The 21939-nt window shown below is 43.2% G+C and overlaps 1 protein-coding gene across 1 annotated transcript in view; it reads left to right on the top strand.

Moving 5' to 3' along the window:
- Window positions 1-21939, top strand: part of MYRFL (myelin regulatory factor like) — a 121364-nt gene that overhangs the window by 83896 nt on the left and 15529 nt on the right. Inside the window, exons 14-19 of the mRNA XM_066368544.1 lie at window positions 13702-13865; window positions 14458-14518; window positions 17634-17719; window positions 20631-20705; window positions 20797-20852; window positions 20975-21154. Of these exons, the coding sequence (XP_066224641.1) occupies window positions 13702-13865; window positions 14458-14518; window positions 17634-17719; window positions 20631-20705; window positions 20797-20852; window positions 20975-21154 (622 nt within the window). The remainder of the gene's footprint in view (window positions 1-13701; window positions 13866-14457; window positions 14519-17633; window positions 17720-20630; window positions 20706-20796; window positions 20853-20974; window positions 21155-21939) is intronic.

The raw sequence follows: 21939 nt of genomic DNA on the forward strand, positions 1-21939 counted from the left end.
CAAATAAGCTGAGACCCTTCAGAATACGATGTATTTGTGATGTATTTTGCACACGTGCGTCAGGCTGGTTTGCTAGCCCCCTCCCCCATCAGCCTTTTGTTCTGTTTCTCACACTCCCCAGTTGGTTTCTGCCTCAGAGTTGCTCCAGTATGAGATCTCGGTCCTGAAGACTCATCAGCTGTATCCTCTCTCAGCACCGAGACTGTTTCTGGCCCTCTTATCTAAACAGTTTCCACATTAGTTGGTTTCACTTTGTAAGATTCAGGGCAACTGTGAGTGCACATAGTGTCCTTTTAGTGATGAGAAAAGTGGCTCCTTCTGGCGGGTGCAGACCCCTCCACCCCCTGGGCCGCGCCTCTGTGCAGGGAATACAGTGCTAACTTATTCACTGCAGCCTGGAAACTTTTGTCCCTAACTGAAATCATCTTGTTTGTTTGCCTCCTTGTTTTTTGCTACTATCCTCAGTTAGCTGTGTGAGAGCAAAAATCTTCTATGCCTTTGCAAACCGTGTCTTCAGAACTTAATGCGTGGCTTGAACTCCAAGGTTTAGAGTTAAGACTATGGCAGGAATTCATTGAATATTGGTTGGATGAATGAATGAACTCTGTGATGCGTGGATTGATTCTGTCTCTACACTGTCTTAGGCCTCTCAGTGTACATCTCCTAGAGTATTTATCACATTGTGTTGCTGTTCTCTTTCTCTTGTGTCTCCTCCAGTAGACTGTGAGCTTCTGGAGGTCAGAGCATGTGCCCCGTCAATCCTGTGTTGTTTAGTACAGAATCTGACATTTCATGGTTTTCAACGAGAATGTGTTGATATTAATGCCATAGTTTTTGAATGTCTATGAGAGGAAGAGAAGGGGTTCTATTAACATGGAGAAGTCTGAAGGAGAAGTAGTTTTCTAAGGAAAATGATGAGCTCAAGTTTGAGTTTGAGATGTCAGCTGAACAGTCAGATGAAAATGTCCAGAGGTGACGACTGGGAGTGTGAAAACTGAGACAGCCGGTGGGGTCAGGGGAAGCTGCAGATGTGGATAAAGATATTAATTAAGAAGGGGACAGTTGGAGGAATGCCCTCATGTACCTCCATCTTCTGGATTTGGGCTTTCTCAATACTTTTTTTGCTCCAAACTCTAATTATTGAATATTGGCCTTTCTTCTGAAGCCTTGGACACATAAACCTTGTACCTGTAACAAATGGTGAGCCCCAGCCAGGAGCTGGTGTCCATGGTAGCTCTGCCCCGGCTGGGCAGCCTGGCCCTGGTCTGTGAGTCCTGAGAAACTACCGGACTGTTTTGCCTTGAGGATCCGGAGGGCGACCTTGGCCAGCCCTGCTCATCTCCTGTACATCTCTCAGTCAGAATAAGGAAATGATTTTGGACTTTGTCAGCTGTCTGTAGGTTCCTGAGCCCTAGGTGGAACGACCCTTGCCTACTTTCCCAGGGAAAGAACCTCAGAGCTGTCTTCAAGACCTGAAGAAATGCTTCATTACCCTTACCTCATCTCTGACCACTCAGCAGCTCCCAGCATGGCCCCGAACACCTAACGCAGGGTGTCTTGTGAGTTTGCCCTATATGACCCTAACCTGAGCACCATTGGGGAGTTCGGGCTTTTGAGCATTAGCTTCCCATTGTCCTGGATGGCACCATTCATAATAAAATAGCCAATATTTCTCCACTGCAAACAAAACAAAACTGTCAAGGCAAGAAGGGAAAGGTTATGGATGCAGGTCATAGATCAGAAGCCTAAGGCCAAGTCTGGCCTGCAGACTTCCCCTTCCCTCCTGACTCACAGTCTCTTTAAAACTTTCAAAGTTTTGCCCACCTTCAAAAATTAGGAGATCCTCCCACAAATTTCTGATTTCTGATCCCCTGGAAATATCAGAGCTGGTGACGCGGTGCTGAGTGGTGGCTCCCCCACAGGGGCTCCATAGGCCCTCACGCTACCTGCCAGGTCCTGCAGACCTGCCAAGTCCACACAGAATGGGTAGCAGAGAGGACCGAGAGCAGCAGAGCACTTCCGGGGAGGGCCGGGAGGAAGGCAGGGGCTGTGCAGCTTGAGCGGATGGGGCAGAAGCAGGAGGAGCATGTGGGGCAGGTACAGTGCCCCGAAGTCCAGTGAACGGAGAGGATCAGCAAGGAAACGGGGAGGCGATGGATGAGATGGGAGGAAAGTGAACATCAATAAAAAATGATTAATTTTGTTGATCAAAAAATTACTGAGATAGTCTATGGTATATAGTGTTTAAGAGTGTGAATTTCAACATCAGATAAAACTTTGTGCAAAACTCTTGGGGAATTATAGAGTCACTTTTATAGCCATACAAAAACAAAACAAAACAAAAAAATTCATTATGGGACATTTAAATTCTACCTTAATCACTTTGTCCCCCACTGAAACAATTATTTTTATAAATGATTTTTGTTAATGCAAGTTTTCTTTTCTTTTCTTTTTTCTTTTTTTTTTTTTTACAGAGACAGAGAGAGAGTCAGAGAGAGGGACAGACAGACAGGAATGGAGAGAGATAAGAAGCATCAATCATCAGTTTTTCGTTGCGACACCTTAGTTGTTCATTGATTGCTTTCTCATATGTGCCTTGACCACGGGCCTTCAGCAGACCAAGTAACCCCTTGCTCGAGCCAGTGACCTTCGGTCCAAGCTGGTGAGCTTTGCTCAAACCAGATGAGCCTGCGCTCGAGCTGGCAACCTCGGGGTCTCGAACCTAGGTCCTCCGCATCCCAGTCTGACGCCCTATCCACTGCGCCACTGCCTGGTCAGGCAATGCAAGTTTTCTTAGGACAACAACTTTCAGGTCTACAACATAGCAGAACCTAATAAAATGGTTAACTGTTAAAATTTTCCAGATGCCACTCAGAGATGCCACCACTTCACATCTTTCAGAAATGATTTATGCTCTTTTTTTATAGAGTAGTGTGTTTTTCATATTTAAATAGAGAAACACTGAGTTATCAAAAATTATATTTGTTTATGTTCAAATAGACACCCCAAAATCTAAATGGGGCTTTTAAATGTTCTACTCAGAAGCTGGTTTAGAAATCCATTCTTTTCTCAAGAGAGGAAGGGCTCATTTATTGGTTGTGATAAGTTTACTGGAGGGGCCAGGAGGTTATTATCTTCTGCTGCATTCACTTGATTGATCTGATTCCAAGCTAAATGAGTTCTTTAGAGTTCATAAGTTATTACAACCAACCTGGATATTTTAACAACTGATCCCCGTTTTAAGATCATATTCTCTCCTAGAAACATTTTACACCGGAATCAGGGAGAAAATAGACTTGTTTTCTGGTAAAAATTTTAGAGAGAAATAGGCCATTTATTGTTTTCATGGAAATTTTCTTTTCATAGTTATGTCTTCTTTAAAAAAGTTGTTGCTCATTTTAAAAAATGCATTTAAGGAAGGCCAATGAGTGAATGGAGAGATGGAGAAACATGATGGGAAAAATGAACAAATCAGCATACTATTCAGGGAGTTTAGGTGGTGGGAATATGAGTACTTACGATTTTTTTTTATCTTTTCTGTGTGCTTGAAAATTTTTGTAATAAAATGCTGGGAACAAGAAATCTTAGTTCCAGACACCTAAAACTGCAATTTAAATATTTCACCAGCAGGTGGTGGCAATGCTTTGACAATCAGATAGGCCTGTGCTATAGGACCTGTAATTTTATACTTTATTTACCAAAGTGAAACTTAGTTAAAATAGCTGAATTTATGCCCAAGTTTTCAAAAAGAATATTTTCGAGTAATTTTTAAAGTGAAGTCTTTAAGAATAATTAGTTCCTTTCTGATCAGTGCTAACTCATCTTATCTGTGAAGCTGGACACTGAGGTCAGTCACTTCCTCCCAGTAAGTAGACACAGCTTGCGTGGACTTCACGGGCGAAGTGCCCGAGCACCTGAGCTCTGTTTCAGCTGTTCAGTCCGCCACCATGCCTTCAAACTACTTAAACTGAGCAGAGAGCTAAAGAGTCAAGAAGGAGTGGTGTATCTCAGTCGTCCCCCCAGAGGATTTGTGTTTATTGTTGGAACTTTAGACGTGACATGCTCCCATCCTCCTTCTACTGCTCCTTAACTTGACTGCATTCCTCCCTCTTCATCCTCATCTCCTCTTCCGTCTAATGTCTTTCGTAAATATCTTTGGATGTTCAGGCTTTCCGCAATATTATTAGTGTTGTTGTTTTAACGTGTTTTAAATTTCTTTAATTATGAACATCTGCTCATAGTCTGATGCATGGAATTCCTTGGCCTGGGTCTTTACCTGCTCCTTCTCAAGGGTGGGTCCCCCAACTCGGCTGACCACACACCGAGCAGTGAGCGCTCACACGGGCCCCCCTTGTGAATCTGTGAGAGGTTTTCACTGGGACATACACTAGGAGTCAGGTATAGGATACACATAGCCTTAATTTTGTGAAATACTGACAGATGGTCAGTCATTTCCAACTCATAACAGCAGTCACGAGTCTTTCTGTTTTCTCTGTCTACTCAACATCACTGGACTTTGTCAAGTTTGCATCTAATTGGGGTAAAGTGAAATCTTATTGTTTTAATTTACCTTTCTCTGACTATACAGCTGTGCATTTCTTTCTTAGCTTAGCTATTTAGATTCCTCCTTCGGTGTATTGTTTGGCCCAGATTGACGCTGGACAATCTTTCTTTTTCAGAATGAGACTATAACTTTCCACTTGAGGCTACTTTATTCTTTGCCAGTGCTCTCAAAAATAAGGCGAACAGACCAAAGCTTATAGCAATGGCTTAAGATAGTGACAATTATTGTCTAGTTCAATGCCTTGGCTTCCTTCCTAGTGCTAATTACACCTTAAAACTGTAGTATTTACTTGTGGTTTACTTGTTGACCAGTTTCCCCCACTAGAAAATATACTCTATGAGGGCAGAGACCCCTCTACCTTATTTAATTGTCTTATTCATGCACCTAGCAAAGTGGTTAGTACGTCATAGGTGCCTGATAAAGAACTATAGATTCTGTTCCTTATGTGCCAGGTAGTTAGCTGGCCCTACGGAGTCACAAGACATAGTCACTGCCCTGAAAAGAAGCTCATCCCTCACCCAGAGAAGATAAGAAATCAAAACAGCACTGCATTTGCCTGACCTGTGGTGGCACAGTGGGATATAGCGTCGATTTGGAACGCTGAGGTCACGGGTTCGAAACAATGGGCTTGCCTTGTCAAGGCACATATGGGAGTTGATGCTTCCTGCTCCTCCCCCCTTCTCTCTCTCTCCTTTCTCTAAAATGAATAATAATAATAAAACTCAAAACATTGCAACAAACTATAACAGGTTCAGGTGGAAGTCTGTCTCAATCAAAGGACTCTAGCCCTTCCATAGATGATTCTACTTAAACAGAGATAACTGGTGTTAAGCAAGGATTCTAAAGCAAATGAGAGGCAACAATAACATGTAATTTTGAACTGTTTTATAAAGTTGTGCTCTTCCCATATAAGGCAGAGGTCCAAACACAACATCCAGGAAAATGAGCCCAAGAGGTGTCCTCTTTGCAAGAGAAATATGCAGGGGCGGCAAACCTCTCCTCCAGGGAGCTGTTAGACTCAGCCAGAGGCTGAGCTTCCATTTCATCTCAACAGCTTGCTTTTCTGGGTTTGGGGATTCTTTTTTTTTTTTTAAGCCATGTCAGAGTCTGGAGAACTACCCATAAAATAAACTTCTGGACAAAGATCTAAAGCTGAGTTTATCCAAAGCCAGACACGCCCATTGGCTGAAGACAGTTTTTCTCCCTTTGGCAATCATGTTCATTATGCTCAATTACAGGCTGTCTTATTCCCATGATCTGATTATAAAATGTCAGCCCATGCAACATTAGATGACACGAGGGGAAATTTCCAATCTGTGACTCTCATTAGGAAAGAAATAAGAGCTTATTTCAACTTCTCCAAGTGTTCTTCGCCACCAGCCTTAGTGACCCTTACTCGGTGTTGTTGATAGAGGGCAAATTGTAGTTCCCAAAGAGAGGAGAAATCAACTCCACTCCTTGGTTCCCCCTACTGTTGTGGTCTCATTTATTGTCAGAACTGCAAGGGACCCAAGAGCTTGCAAATTGTGTTCTGCAGAGTCACAGTGTTTCCTAGGGTATGAGTGGGACTGAGAGGACATTCGTTCCTTTCCTGAGCCAGTCTCCTCCCAAAGGCGAAAGGACCCAACCAGAGTGGAAACTGGTTTGCTGGGTGTAAGCGAACTACTCTCCCATTGCACTGAGAACATTAAACACTAGTGTCTCTTTTCTTAATTCACCTGTATTTCTCTGGGCATTTCCTAACATGGAGATTGGACTTGTTTTGTTTTTTGTGTTTTTGTTTTTTTTTATCTGAGAGAAACCTCAGATAAAAAATAAACTGTAGCCCTGGCCAGTTGGCTCGGTGGTAGAGCGTTGGCCTGGCGTGCAGAAGTCCCGGGTTCGATTCCCGGCCAGGGCACACAGGAGAAGCGCCCATCTGCTTCTCCACCCCTCCTCCTCTCCTTCCTCTCTGTCTCTCTCTTCCCCTCCTGCAGCCGAGGCTCCATTGGAGCAAAGATGACCCGGGTGCTGGGGATGGCTCTTTGGCCTCTGCCCCAGGTGCTAGAGTAGCTCTGGTCTCAACAGAGCGACACCCCGGAGGGGCAGAGCATCGCCCCCTGGTGGGCAGAGCTTCGCCCCCTGGTGGGCGTGCCGGGTGGATCCCGGTGGGGTGCATGCAGGAGTCTGTCTGTCTCTCCCCGTTTCCAGCTTCAGAAAAATACAAAAAATAAAAATAAAAATAAAATAAACTGTAAATTCTGCCAATCTCTGCAATCTCACTAGAGAACAATGCCTCTGAATGCCTCATAGTATGAACTGCCACTGTAAGACTATATTATTCCTTTATAGATGGACTGAGTTTAGAAAGAGAGGTATGGCAAGAGAGAGAGAAACATTGACCTGTTGTTCCACTTACTTATGCATCCATTGGTCGATTCGTGTACGTACCTTCACCAGGGATCGAACTGCTATCTCGGCAGATCAGGACAACACACTAACCAACTGAGCTACCTGGCCATGGCTATCTTCATTCACTTAGTCATCAGCCATGTGCCGAGTCATTGCTCTGTGCTGCAGAATTGGCTGTGGACTTGATGGGGGCCCAGTCACTAGGAGTTTCTAACATAGGTAAATACGACACAAAGTGTAAGGAAGGTGAAAGGAGGTGTGGACAGGTGGTTCCGGTCAAGGGAGAAGCCTGTGCTAGTTCCAGAGACTCGTGAGAGCAGGACATGCTCAGTGAAGGCCGGATGGGTCAGCACGACTAGAGCACAGAGTGTGAAGAGGGCTATGAGGAAAGATGAAGCTTAACTAGGGGACCATGCTAGGCAGGGTAACAGCTCTGATTTCACAGATGCCTCCCTGTGGTTCCCACTGCACATGTCCCTGCCAAACGGCCCTATGTGTCCTTTGAGGAAATACGCTCATGCTGTTTGTGTGTACACTCACCCCAAACCAAGTCTTAAACAGCAGGCAGAAGATTCCGGTGTGATTTGAAGCAGTTTCCAGTCCCACCCCTGTACCCCCACCATCTCCTTCAAGTCTCATGAGCAGTTTTGCTGACATGCTAGCTTAATCATTTTTGCATCGTAACTGTGAAGTTACATTTCTGCTGAGGTCGTGAGTTCCATTTGAAACGGTCAATAATAATGAGACAGTCGAGTAATTAAATTAGGTTCAATTACAAAACAGTTTGTAAACAACGGTAGACATCAGATGGGGAAACTTTTCCAAATGTCCCTCTCGGCCTTAATGAACACAAACAGGCTTCTCCACGAGCCCTGGGGGTGTGTATTTAGGAAAAGTCCCTCAGGCATCTAGGTGCACATGTGTGGTTAAAATGAACTCATAAAAACCATCTGCTTGCACAGAAGAGGACATTTCCAGAAAATTCTAGATTCACTTTTGAACTTATGCATAGTATGGGCTTTACCATGATGATAGAGGAGAGAAGTCAGAGTCAATCCCCAGGACCTATTTTATTTTTTGATTATTTATTTTTTGATTATTTCCTACCAGATCCGTCAAGTCAGGCCCTTAATTATAATTAGGATGGAACTAGTAAACCCCTTCTCCACCTTTATTTCTTCTTACATAGGAGAGCGCATGAATTATGCGCTGTTGGGTCTGCCTGGAAGATGGATGGAGCTGGGAAATTTGAGCTAAGGAATCAGAGCTGGCCTTTTGTCATTACTGACAAGTGACTGGACAGTGCCGCCCTTTCTCCTCTCTTGTGAGGCACACTGAACGCCCTGGAGGAGAGACACTAAAGAAAGTACCGTATTCCCCATGTATAAGACGCATCTTTTTCCAAAAAATTTGGGATCTAAAAACTGGGTGCGTCTTCTACAGCGGTTGTAGATTTTTTACTAGCATTTCCCGCTCTTCTGCGCAGATGAGAAGTTGTATGAATTTTATGATGAATAAAACTTGAGTTCAATAACTTTATGTGATACATTTTTTTTTCAAAGTTCAGGCCCCCAAATTAAAGTGTGTCTTATACGTGGGGAAATATGTCATGTGCTGTGCTTTAGAGGAGGTGTCAGCATCATTCTTCATGATCTGCTTTGGCTGGGGCTACATCACAAATTAATGTAGCAAGGAAACTTTTTCTTTAGGACCCAGTTGCCAATATATAATATGTATAGAAGGTATGGGAGTGCCAGGGAGGACGCAGAGAAGTGGGTAGCTTCAGAAGATTTAGGCTGTTGAACTGACATCACAGCCTGGTGGGCTGCCTGTGGGGGAGCCAGTGGGGGAGGGAATTAGAGATGATGCTATAACCTGAAGTGGACTGCTGGCTGGACCAAGTAATACAGCTATAATAATTACAGTATGAAGCTTCCTACACTGTAAACAGTCAATAGTCAAATGACATTTACTATGATTTAGAACCATAGAATATTATTATCTTCATGACTGCTGCCTTATATTCACTGAAACAAATTTCAAAGTAAAAGAACATCTGTACCAAAGTTAGAACTTTCAGAAGAGATTCATTCAGGTTTTTTTGGTTTGTTTGTGTTTTGTGATTTATTTATTTTTAACACTTTTAATGAAAAATTTTAAACATACAAAAGAGAGAGAGAATAGTGATGAAATTCATATATACAGTATGTTCGTAAAGTCATGATGCATTTTTGACTGGTCATAGGAAAGCAACAAAAGACGATAGAAGTGTGAAATCTACACCAAATAAAAGAAAAACCCTCCCAGTTTCTGTAGGATGATGTGGCAGCATGTGCGCATGAGCAGATGATGACAGAACACCGTGTATACAGCGGAGCAGCCCATGGCCATGCCAGTAGAGATGTGGACGGTACAGAGGAAAGTTCAGTGTGTTCTGTGGCTTGCTAAATTAGAATCCGTGACCAAAGTGCAACGTGAATATCAGCGCATTTATAACGAAGTGCCACCACATAGAAATAACATTATTTGATGGGATAAGCAGTTGAAGGAAACTGGCAGTTTGGTGGAGAAACCCCGTTCTGGTAGGCCATCAGTCAGTGATGAGTCTGTAGAGGCTATATGGGATAGCTACCTAAGGAGCCCTAAAAAATCTGTGCATGAGCCCACATCGAACTGCACTGAATAGGTATGAAACTGGGAGAGTTTTCCTTTTATTTGGTGCAGATTTCACATTTCTATTGTCTTTTGTTGCTTTCCTGTGACCAGTCAAATGTGCACCATGACTTTACAGACACACTGTATACTTCATTGAGATTCTATAGTTATCAATTCATGTCCAATATTATTTTATTTAAATAAAATATCCTTCCTCACTACTAAATTGAGAAATAGTTGACATATAATACTGTTTAAGGCACTGGTTTTCAACCTTTTTACACTTGGGGACCAGTGAAAATCGGAAAATTATTTCTGGGACCTCCAAGGCAGAAATCACACTGAGGTAAGCAAATCCAAAGAAGATCATTGGGTCTATAATCTTCATGCAGCATCAGGATGGTTAACTCTTTCATGGACCAGCATGAAATTCCTGGCAGAATGGTCTGGGACCAGAGGTTGAAAAACACTGGTTTAAGGTATAGGACATGATTACTTGATACACATATCATATATATTGCAAAATGATTACGCCAGTAAGGTTAGTTAAACACATCCACTGCCTCACATAACCTTTTCTGTGTGTGCAGTGTTGAGGAGGAAAATTTTCTCCTCTATCCCTGTAGATTCTTACGTCTGATTTAAGAATTAAATTGACATGGGACAGATAACAGGAGAAAAACCCAAGAGTAATTCTGTACATGTGGGGGCTCTTTAGAATCCGAGGGCCCAGAGGACAGCCAGGTGCTGAGGCTGTCTGCCATCCAGAGCTGAGGAGAAGGGGGAGGAGTCTGGAACTTCAAAGGGGAGGAAACAACTTACATGAAGATGAAACAAAACAATGTTTGATAAGCAAATATTTGCTGTGCCGAGTGGAGACAATGAGGCAGAGAGAGGACTTGGAGCAAGCAGGCCTTGCTGAGTCCACCCCTGCCCCCCCCCACCATTCCCTCTTCTCTCACTCCCCACCCCACCCCCAGGTGCCCACACCTGGGCCATCTTCCGGTAATAATCTCTGGTGATAGCTGGTCCTCTGAAAACCGGCCCTCTATCTAAATTATTTTAGGCAGTTAAGGAAGAGGGCTGTAATGCTGGTGGCTGAGGCCAGACGGGTCCACATTGGATTCGGGCAGACGGTAGAGAAACTGCGGAGCCGGAAAGGGTTGAGCCATTCTGTTTAATCAAGTCTCACAAGGGCAGATGAGCACACAGGCAGGGGAAACCGCCTCTCAGGCAACAAACAGTAAGAATGTCCCCTCATAGTGACGGGCAGGCAGGAAACCCGCCATCTACAATCCCCCTGAGCGCAGGCTCCCATAACCTTATGTAGGCCATACACACATGGTGCTGCCACGTGCTCACGCGCTAATCAGGCAAAGTGCTTGCAGCCAGTAAACCAGTGAGCAAGCCTAACACAGCTGCCCCACAGGACTTACTAATGCCTGAGCTTTTAAAAAATTTTATATGTTCCTTAAAAATAATCAGCCTAAAATAATCCTCATGCCAATAAGACATTTTGGGCTGGCAAAATCCTGCTCTCCTACAACTAACTCTCTTAGCAATCATCAAGTGCATAATAAAGCACTGTTGAATTTAGTCAGCATGCTGTCTTTAGGCCTCTAGGATTTATTTATCTCAATCTGAGTTTAGGTGCATATGTATTTACAATTGTCATATCCTCTTGATGAATTTTGGTTTCCATGAGAATCTTACTCTGTCCCGTCACTTTGAATTTATGTCTGTCCTTAAAGCTGACATGAGTCTCCTGTAGGCAGCATGTAGTTGGGTTCTGTTTTTCGGGTTTTTTTTTAAAATCCATCCAGATACTTTGTGCCTTTTGATAGGAAAACTTAATGCATTTTTGTTTAAGGTGATTAGTAATGAGTAAGGACTTACTAATGCCAACGTAGTGTGTTCTGGCTGTTCTATATTTCCATTATTCTCTTTGTCCTCTTTTGTGAATTGGCGGTTTTCTATAGTGGTATGCTTTGATTCTCTTTATCTTTTTTTGTATCTACTGTAACTTTTTGCTTTGTGGTGACCATCAGGCTCACGTGAAATATACCTTATAGAGATAACAACCTATTTTTGGCAGCTAGCAACTTAACTACGATCGCGTGCAAAAACTCTACTCATTTACTCCCCTTTCACATTTTATATTTTGAATATTATATATAATTTACCCCTTTTGCATGTACCATTAGAAAATTATATTGTAGCTGTAGTTATTATTATTTTTTTGTAGTTTTTTGTTTTGTTTTGTTTTTTTGAGGGCGGAGAACCTGCAGCGCTGGGCCTGCCCGGAACAAACATCATCCCAGAGGGTCTCTGACTGCACAGCTTTTTTTTTTATAGTTATTTTTAATACCTTCATCCTTTAACCTTCTACTAGAGTGAAGTGATTTACATGCTGTCATACTGCAGCTGTAGAGTATTCTGATGTTGACCTTATACTTACCTTTACCAGTCTGTTCCATAGCAGTGCATGTGTCTTTAAACTGCATGAACTAAGCCTGAAATCCATCACGTTCAGCTTTTGAATTCCTTCTGAGTGGGTTGCTTTACAGCTTTTGAAATCCTGAAAACTTGGCTTTGCATGATGGAAATCTCAAAGATACACACCTTTTTTAGTTTGGTCCCCCAATTGTTATCGGTGAAGTGACGAAACCTCTATTTCTTGTCTTACTTGAGAGAAAGAATTCAATTAAGAGAGAAAGTATAGCAAGCAAAGCAAGGGTGTGTTGGTCATGTGGGAATATACTCAGGAAGGCCTGAGCGGGCAGCTCAGAATCAGAGTGCCCCGATTAGTTACAGAATTTAGGTATTTATGGGTTTTACTTAGTGGATTTTCCCATTACCATTTTTTCCCCCTTTCCAGCTTCTTCTCGTTTATCTGTCTTCATTGTGTTGCTATATGGCTGATACCACATCAGGGAACCGGAGACCGTCTGTCTGGGTGTGGTGAGGTGTGTTCTGGCTTAAAGATTTACCGAGATCCTGCATAACAGCAATGCATGGGGCAATTCATCCCTCCCCCTCCTTTGCTTGTCCTGGCTCATGTCTCACTCGCTGCCTAACCTAACACAACCACAAATTGGCCTTTCTTGTTCCACCTCTAGCTCATTACTTTACAATAGTGGACCAGCTGCTCTGAGCTCCAAAGAGTGCTGGGGATTCTGAACTTGTAAACAGAGTGGGGAAGGAGGAGGGGTCATGGGATCACGTGTGAGTTGATGAGCTTCCCAGGGTGTTTGTTGTGGCTGAGAGACAGACACACATCCTAGGACAACTGAAGTGTGTGGGTGGGGAAGGGAAGGCTTGCACACTCTTATTTGGTTGGTTTCCCCTTTCTTGCTCTTTGTGATGGGCCAGTGAGTTTCTCTGAACCGAAAGTATATATTAACTTTGCTGTTGTTTTAAATTATGTTTGGGAGTTAGGCTGAAATATACATGATAGCTCATTGGATATTAGGGAAGAGTAATGAACACCTCACGAACTTTCCTCTGCTTCACAGATGAAGAAACTGAAGCTCAGAGAGGTGGTTGTGTTTTTTTCTGAGTCTCACATCTAGCAAGTGGCAGAACTCAGAGAAAAACCCAGGTTTTTATTCCTCTCTCCATCACCTAAGTAATTTGACGCAGATTTTACCAGGAAGAGCTGGAGTCATTTCTTATGAGGATTTCATGATGCATGCACAAATCAACATTCAGAAGCCTGCTCTTTGCTTTTATGAGTTTTAAATAGAGCATGATGGCCATTGAAAATAACTCTTTAGATTCCAAACTTGACTGTCCTTCAGCTTTCTCTCTCTCTCTCTCTCTCTCTCTCTCTCTCTTTCTCTCTCTCTCTCTTGTTACAAGGACATATTTCCCTTTTATTACAAATTGAACACAAGCACTGTTACTACGCAGCCAGCAGTTTAGCAAGACCACTTTTAAATTGCGAACATCTCCAGATTTATCTTGAATGAGATTGTGTATAACCATTTTCAATAGTGTGTTCCAACTGTCTTTGAATGGGCTATGGATGGTTTCCTGGTGGCCTCGATTTTATAAATCATATATGCACTCTATGTTATTTTCATTTGTAGGACCAGATCTTTATGGAAAATGTAGGTGCAGTAAAGCAGCTCTGCAAGCTAACCAACAACCTTGAAGAGAGAATAGAGGAGTTAGAGATATGGAACCGGAAGCTGGCCCGGCTAAAGCGGCTCAGTAGTTGGAAGTCCTCAGCCAGTGGCACAAGCTCCATCAGGTACATCCAGGATTGCCACAGGAATCTGGAGAAAGGAGCGGAGTCTTTCCATAATTAGATCAAGCAGAAACCATTCATTTCTGATCATTAAGTCCCTATTCTTCTTTTAGAATGTTTTGAAACACAATTGCCTTATAGGATTATTTTCTTACTTTTTCTGTTGTAGCTTTAAAAAGGAGACAAAACATCATGCATCTGTTTGAGAGCAGTTGTTACAGGAAGTGTTACATTTTAGTAAAAAGTTAGCTTCTCCTTTAACTAGGAGAGGTGGCCATTTCTAAATTTAGAAAACTATGTTTAGTCCTCAGGGGAAAAAAACTTTTATTTTTTATTACTTAAGGAGGCAAATGCACATATCCTGGGGTATAATTTTAAGAAAAAGAGAAATGTAACATTTAATGCATTCATTTGTGCTTACTAAGGTTCTTTTTCACAGAAGGAACTCTCAATTACTTTGACTTTCCCTCTTTTAAATTACCACTGTATTATAAAAATGTCATACCTGCTGTGTTAGTGACAGCCTGAGCCTTTGTCATATAACTCCTGGAGTAGCATTTGAATAGTAATTAATTCCCTCTCTTTCTTTTTAAAGCAAATTTAGCAGAGCTGTTAGTACTTCTCCAAGAAGGACCATTCCCAAGAAAACCAACAAGGTAAATAAACTTATATTTATCATGAACAGATAATGTTTCTATACAAAAAAAAAAAAGGTCTTTAGAAAAATTGATCAAGATTTTTTTTCTTCCTTTATTTGTTGATGAATTCCCTAGTTTGCATCCTTATGCACTCAGGTATTTAAATACTAACCCTTTAATAGATACTACCTGGTTTTTCAAAGAGAGGTTTAGAGAAATGAGTGCAGAACATGTTCATTCCAGAAATATTATTCCACCAGTTTTTATTTCTGGTGAAACTCACGAGTCTCCACATGCATATGGCCCTGGGCTGTAAGAGCTGTGTGGATGCTTTCGCTCCACATAGTTCATTATCTTTGACTTCAGAAGATCCCAAAGGGATGTCAGTTAATCCTCAAATCCTTCTTTTCCCTTTGATATTTAGTACTATATATGCAAATGGAGAATAGGTATTCACTTGCTTGCGGAGGTTAAAATGTGATAGCTTTATTAATGAACAGAGAACTTTCATCCAGTAGGATAGCATTTACAGTCGAAAATGAAGGTTAATCATTTATTAACTTAAAGGACACCCTCTCTGTTGCAGAGAAGTGTCAGTGAGGGCGATGCTGCAATATTCCCTTTCTAGCGGCAGTTCATGGATAGCTGGGCAGCTCAGCTTGCTCCCTCTGATCCAGCACTGCTCCAAAGGTGGTCCTTCCCAGAGGAAGATATTCATGATCTTATCCTGCTGAGATATGACCTGATGTTAGGGCCATCGCCTTAGTTTTCACTGTACTCCTCATGTTAGACTACACTGAAGTATTCTAAAAGGATTAAAAAACGTTTGATATTCTACTACAAACTGCTATAATGTTATGTTGCTGACAAGCTTCTTATTGTACCAATAAACATAAATACATGGATAAATATATATAGTATGTAGAAGTATACTTGGGCAAGGTACTTAATTGCATTGGGAAATAGAGATAATAATAGTATGATACCTTACCAAGATTGTTGATAGGATTAAACGAGCTAAAGCCCTTAGTGCGGTGCCCAGCACATAGCAGGCTGCTCAGTAGACACAAACATAAAAAATATTGTGTAGGGAAGGTGCCCTTTGTACCAACCAGTTTGCAATGGGACAGAGTGGATGGTATCTACATCTACTGCAACTCTAATAGGTGCAGTCTGGTCACGTGCAACCTCTATAGTTCTCATTTTGCACCCAAAGAATCTCTTCAGCTTACAGTTATTTCAGAATATTAACTAAGATATAGGGTCCATGCAAGCGGGCCCTGTGTCTGCCTTTTTCATGCTGTGTCCCAGGGTCTGGCACATAGTAGGTACTGAAGAAATCCTTGTCAAGTGAATGCATGAGTGGAGAGCTTGCTCTGAAAATATTCCTTGAAGTCTCAGAATCTAAATTAAAAACATTAAGTGGTTCAGGTCTTGGGTGTGTGAGTGTGAGTGGGGTGGAGGGTTGGGATGTGGACACAGAGTCAGGAAGTAGTATAGGCATTAAAGAGCACACATTCAACTTGGAGACCTCTTGCAGTCAATGTCCTAGGCCCGTGGAAGGCAGATAAAGGTGAGATGTGGCCTCTTGAACTAAAGAATTTCAAGGTAGCCAGAGAAGATCAGAAGAAAAGGCAAAAAACAGTTGAACCTGGGTGTGATCAATATTGCAGGAGCTCAGAGTCCTGTAGGAATATTATGGGAGCTGGGTCTTCAAGGAACAGTAAGCACTGGCTAGACTACCAGGGGCTAGAGGAGAGGTTTCAGATGGAATGGAATGAGCAAAGATCTAGGAGCTGGCACTGGCTTCACTGGAGGATTAGGTGGGAGTTGGTTAGGGAGGAGAGTAGAATATAAGGCTGAAAACTTAGGTTAGGCTCAGGGTCTGGATGACCAGGTTAAGAAGTTCATTTGGTAAGCCATGAGGACCTTCTGAATAATAACAATTAATGTCTAAAGTTGTAAGATACTTCCTTCTTTTACAGATTAGAAAAGGAAGGCAGCAAAGCATTGTGGTTAAGAGCATAGATTCTAGAGCCAAATTTTTTGGTGCATACCCTGGCTTTGTGACTTCCTAGCTTGGGATCTCAGGTGAGGCACCTAGCCTTCCTGGGCCTCATTTTCCTCATCACCAAAATGCAGATAACAGTACCTGCCTCATAGGATTGTTGGGGATTATTGTGAAGGTTAAAAAGAACAGTATGTGGGAAGCACTCAGAAAAGTTTATGGCACATAACAAGGGCTATATATGTCACCACTATTAGTATTTAAGAAATTCAAATGACCAATTTTAAGCTATTTCTTGACTACCACCATCCTTCATTTTCCTTCTGATCAAAAGCATAACTCTACCCTGTACTCCCAGGATGGAGAAAACATGATACAGCGCATTGCATTAGCAGGAAAACTCATATTTAAGGAGTACTTTATATAAGGGAGCAGAAAAGCCTCTCCTATCTATTCAGCCAGATTTCCCAGCAGTTGTACAGATGTCTGTCCTGCAGGTCTTGGTCCATTCCCCATATATATGCCAATATGTAGCAGAGACTATAATTTACTTATTTTCAGATCTCCTGTAGTGTTGTTCTTATTAGTGCTTTATGAATATTTGTTGAATGGATGAATAAGACACAAGTCCAGAACTGTCCTCAAAAACAAGTGGTGGAATTAGATGCAGATGTGTGAGATTTAAGGCGCACTTAGTGCTCTTTCAGGCCACAGAAACCTTTTTCACCGTTTGTCATAATGCCTGCAGTTCTTCCAATGGGATTTTGAAAAGTATCCTATTAAAAGAGGTGGAGATTTGGGTTCTGACAGTATCTTGTGTGGTGGGTCTTCTTCTCTCATAAAACTTCAAGGATAAATGCTAAATGAATCGCACAGACGATCATCCTCGGACAGACAATGTCCGAGAAGCTAGAGATTACCGTAGCCTGGAGTGTCAAGAAAAGGGGGGGAGGATAGGAGTGAGGTGGGTTGTGAGAGAGCTTTGCTTTCAGGGAGGCGGAGAGGAGGAGGGAGAGGTAGGTTGGAGGGAGCAGCGAAGATCCTCACCTGGAGTGAATCTTCAGCCGTCCTTCTCCTGCTCAGGGCTGCCGATTTCTCACTGCTCATTACTGAATCTTTTTATAGGTTTATTTTTCAGGACAAAAACAGTGGTGTCCTAACTGGGTTTTCCAGACCTTGGTTATAACTCTCATTGCTGTGATGACATTTTGGTAAGAAGAACTTCAATGTTATTCTATGTGAAGCTCCTTTTCTTCCCACCATCCTTTTCTCACGAATGAACTGAGGCCTGACCTTTTCTTTACTTTGAACACAAGGAGCCCATTAAACTGGGCATTGACCTTTGATGCTGCTTGGAGGTGAGGGAGCCCTTTATAAACTTATGCTTGGAGGACAAGAAGCACAGGCTCTCTGTACTTAAATGTATGATGAAGGATGCTGGTATTTTTTAACGGTTTATTGTGCCGTGTGTGTGTGTATTTTAGTCTTGCAAGTAACTTTCTCAAATTGTTTGGTCTGCGTGGGAGAAAAGAGTGAGTAAGCAATCAGGTTCAATCCACTCTCCTTCAGACATTTATATTTATTAGGATTCTTTTAGATTCTTCAGTGGAGATTTGACACCAAAGGGACTGTGAGATTACCCCAAGGTATACAATATAATGAAACTGTAGCCAAATTTCCTAGTAAAGCAAACAAATGCAGTAAGGACAAAAGTATTTGCTATGGAAGTATTGGGTCCCTTTTAACTGCCATCCCTCCTCCGCAGGGATGTGGGGTCCCCCCGTACTGGGATGCAAGAGTCTTTCCCGGCCTCTGGTCCTCAGGCTCACGCTGCTTCTGTGATGGCCCCTCAGCCTGTGAGCTTTGGTCATCTTGCCTGTGTCCTCCCGGGCTTCTTGTTTTTAGTCTGATCATTCACATGGTGAAAGGGGTGTTTATCTGTTCCTTAAAAAATGCTTTGTCGGTATGGAAAAGGGCTGGTTTCCGGGCTGGTCTGACGGAAGACAGGGTCTCAGAGGGAAAGGAAGGGGTGGTCCAGGGTGCTTCCACTGCCTTCATCTAATGTGCTTCCTGCTCCGGAAGACAGTGTGGGTCCCTGTCTGCTGTCTCCCCTTTCCATTTCAACTTCTCACTTACTACTGCCCCTGGTGGGAGGCCTGCCCCAGTGTTTGACACAGAATTCCCACGAGAAATTGATGCCCTTTTCTCATTCTCCTACGTGGGTTTGTCTTCCGCTGGGATTCCTGCTCAGCAGAGTGGGATTACCACCTCTGCAGACACACCTCACATTCTCTGTTCACGTATTCCCATGAAAACCCAGGAAGTCTGCATCTGATGCAAAGAGGCTGCTTTGGAAACGTGCTTATTAGATCTTACATATTCTAATATTGTTGACCACTAAGACCATTGATGGGAGGAATTAGGCCAATGGTCCCTTTTCTGACCAGTGGTTTACCTGAGAAAGGTCAAAACCAGATTTGCGCCCAAGGAAAGGAGCAAATGGCCATGTTATTCTATGATTCTAGAAGGTCTCTGGATTGTACATTGAGATGCCAGAGACAATTCAGAAAGAGTATTGAAGGATTAGTAACAGGGAGCCTGACCAGGCGGTGGCGCAGTGGATGGAGCTTCAGACTGGGATGCAGAGGACCCAGGTTTGAATCCCTGAAGTTGAGGGCTTGAGCATGGGCTCATCTGGCTTCAGCAGTGGCTCAACATTTTGAGCACGGTGTCGCTGGCTTGAGTGTGGGATCATAGACATGACCCGATGGTCGCTGCCTTGATCCCAAATGTCACTGGCTTGTAGCCCAAGGTCGCTAGCTTGAGCACAGGGCCATTGGCTTTGCTGTAGCCTCCCAGTCAAGGCACATATGAGAACGCAATCAATGAACAACTAAGGTGCTGCTACGAAGAATTGGTGCTTCTCATAGTTCTCCCTTCCTGCCTTTTTGTCCCTATCTGTCTCTCCGTCTCTCTTGCTAAAAAAAGGGGGGGGTTAGTAAGAGGGTGATAGGAAATGGGCTGTGAAAGACAGTATAGGGAGCTTTGGCCGCAGCAAGCAGTTGCCAGCACGACTCACCAAGTTCCACCTGAAGCTGCCTCTTGGGCCCAGTGCCACACCTCCCAGCCAGGGCTGTGCCTGCCGGGCAGTGACCAGCTGCTGCTGAGAACACTCTGGGAACCCTTCCTTACAGTGGACTCCAAACATAGGCATACAACTTTGTATATATTTAATGATGCAAATCCACCACCTTTGATGGGGAACAAAATGATGAGGAGTTGAGTCTACAGAATCAGGTGTGAAGTCAAACTGGCAAGAAATCAGGTCTGGTCACCCTGTGCCAGGCCTAGCACACAGTGGGGCAGTAAGGTCACCAAGCAGACTTTCTTGTGTGGCTCGTGAGAGAGGTCTAGACTCCCCCATAGAGCAGAATACTGTGTGTGGATGCCTGAGCATTGTTGCGAATAGCTTCCCAAAGCTGCAAGCCTTTCAGAAAAGCCTCCGTTTGGCTATATAAGTTCTGGTTATCGAGGGAGAAGATAAAGTTTATTATTTTGAAGCCACCTAGTGTGTGGAAATGGATGCTTTATTGCATTTCTTTCTTTCCTCTGTCCAGTTTGATTTATTGTGCTCTAAAAAGACAGGCGGCTGGAAGATGTCGGCAGTGTCCAAAGGGTCTGGCATCCACAACTGACTGAACCTGTGCCTCCTCGCATCCCCCAGCGCCAGTGTGGATGCCCTCCACCAGTGGGCGGTGAACTTGGCTCTGACTTTTTCCTGCAAGGAGCAGAGGGCTGCCTCTAGCCATGTATACGCTTCCTCTTGTAATCTTCCACTAGTGACAGGTGCTGCTGAGACAGCCTGCCAGGGCTAGGGGCTGCTCTGTGGAAAAACCCATCAGCATGGACTACCCCAGGAGCCTCCACGCTCCAGGAGGATGAGGGCTTTGCTCACCGGAGCAGAGAAGCAGAACTGTGCTGGTTTCCATGGTGCACCTGTCAACCGTGGCTGCCCCTCCCATTGGTGGGGCCTGTGAGAGTACATCTCTGGCCAGCTGGTGGTGTGAGTTATATTTGGAATCAAATCTGCCACATAATACTTTCTTCTTATTTTTTAAACAGCGCCTTGACGATAGTCTCCCTATACATACTTAGCTTAAAAGATCAAGACCGACGTGCCCCAAATCTCCCTCCAAGGTGAGAGTTCCAGTCTTGCTTTCCTTTGGAGAATAGGATCCTTGCAGGTCTCTTTCATGAGTCATTTTATTATTTTATTATCCTTTTCCAGCAATATCACAAGCTCTCAGGAGCCAGCCCTACCTCCTACAACCTCCACCTCCTCCGGTAAGATCTTCCCAATGCTCATCCTCAGACCCAGCCTGTGTGTTTCATGTGAATTGTCGATGGAAGACCTAGCCTGCCAGGTTAACTTGTCGCTTCTCTCCCTTCTGCCCGATGCTGTGCAGCACCTTATACATCTCTGGCAACCACACACTCCTCCTTCCAAATACCAGAAATCACTTTCTGTGAGATCCTGCCATGTCAGGAGATTTACTGCTGCCCCATCTGGGGAACAAGAAGAATCTTCTCAAGTCTTGTGCAAAGGCAGTTCAAGGAAATGAAACCTCATCAGAGGTCATGGGCAGGTAAAGGATGCTCGAAAAGAAACAAGAGCCTTGAACCTGAGGGTTTTGTTTTCCCCTTGTCAATATTTGCTTGAATTGTCTCTTAATAGTTCCAGATAATGGTTCCACTCTTCTATTTGGGGTAGTAAGATCTTTAAAAACACAAAGAAGCAAACTTGCAATCATTTATGATAAAGTCATATGCTGCCTAATGATGCTCTGGTCAACAAGCAACAGCATATAAATGGTAGTCCCCTCGGATTATATTGGAGCTGAAACATTCCTATTGTCCAGTAGTGTCATAGGGCAACTCAGTACTCACATGTTTGTGGTGTCACGGGTGTAAGCAAACCTGTGCTGTTTGTAGTCTAAAACTTAACACTCACCATTGTGTGCAGCACATAATGCTATATAATGATAAGTGACTGCTACTAGTTTATGTATTTACTATTTTATATTTTTTATTATTATTTTAGGGTATGCTATCTCTACTTATAAAAAAAAATGTCTTCTGGAAAGCAGTACGCCATGTTATGCCAGAACAGCCTCATACATCTTGTGTCTATTGCATCTCTTGATTGCATCATTTTCTCTGGTGCTTCTGTACAGTAACGTGCCCTCCAGGCTTATAGCCTAGGAGCAATAGTCAATGCCATACATATAGCCTTGGGTGTGTGGTAGACATACTATCTTGTTTTCTGTAAGTGTACTCTGCGATGTTCACATGACAATGAAATCACACGAGGGTGCATTTCTTAGGGCATATCCCTATCATTAAGCAGTGCTGGAATATATTAAATTCTTTG

The sequence above is a fragment of the Saccopteryx leptura genome, chromosome 2 (assembly GCF_036850995.1).
Source record: "Saccopteryx leptura isolate mSacLep1 chromosome 2, mSacLep1_pri_phased_curated, whole genome shotgun sequence".
In the NCBI taxonomy this organism is placed as follows: domain Eukaryota; kingdom Metazoa; phylum Chordata; class Mammalia; order Chiroptera; family Emballonuridae; genus Saccopteryx; species Saccopteryx leptura.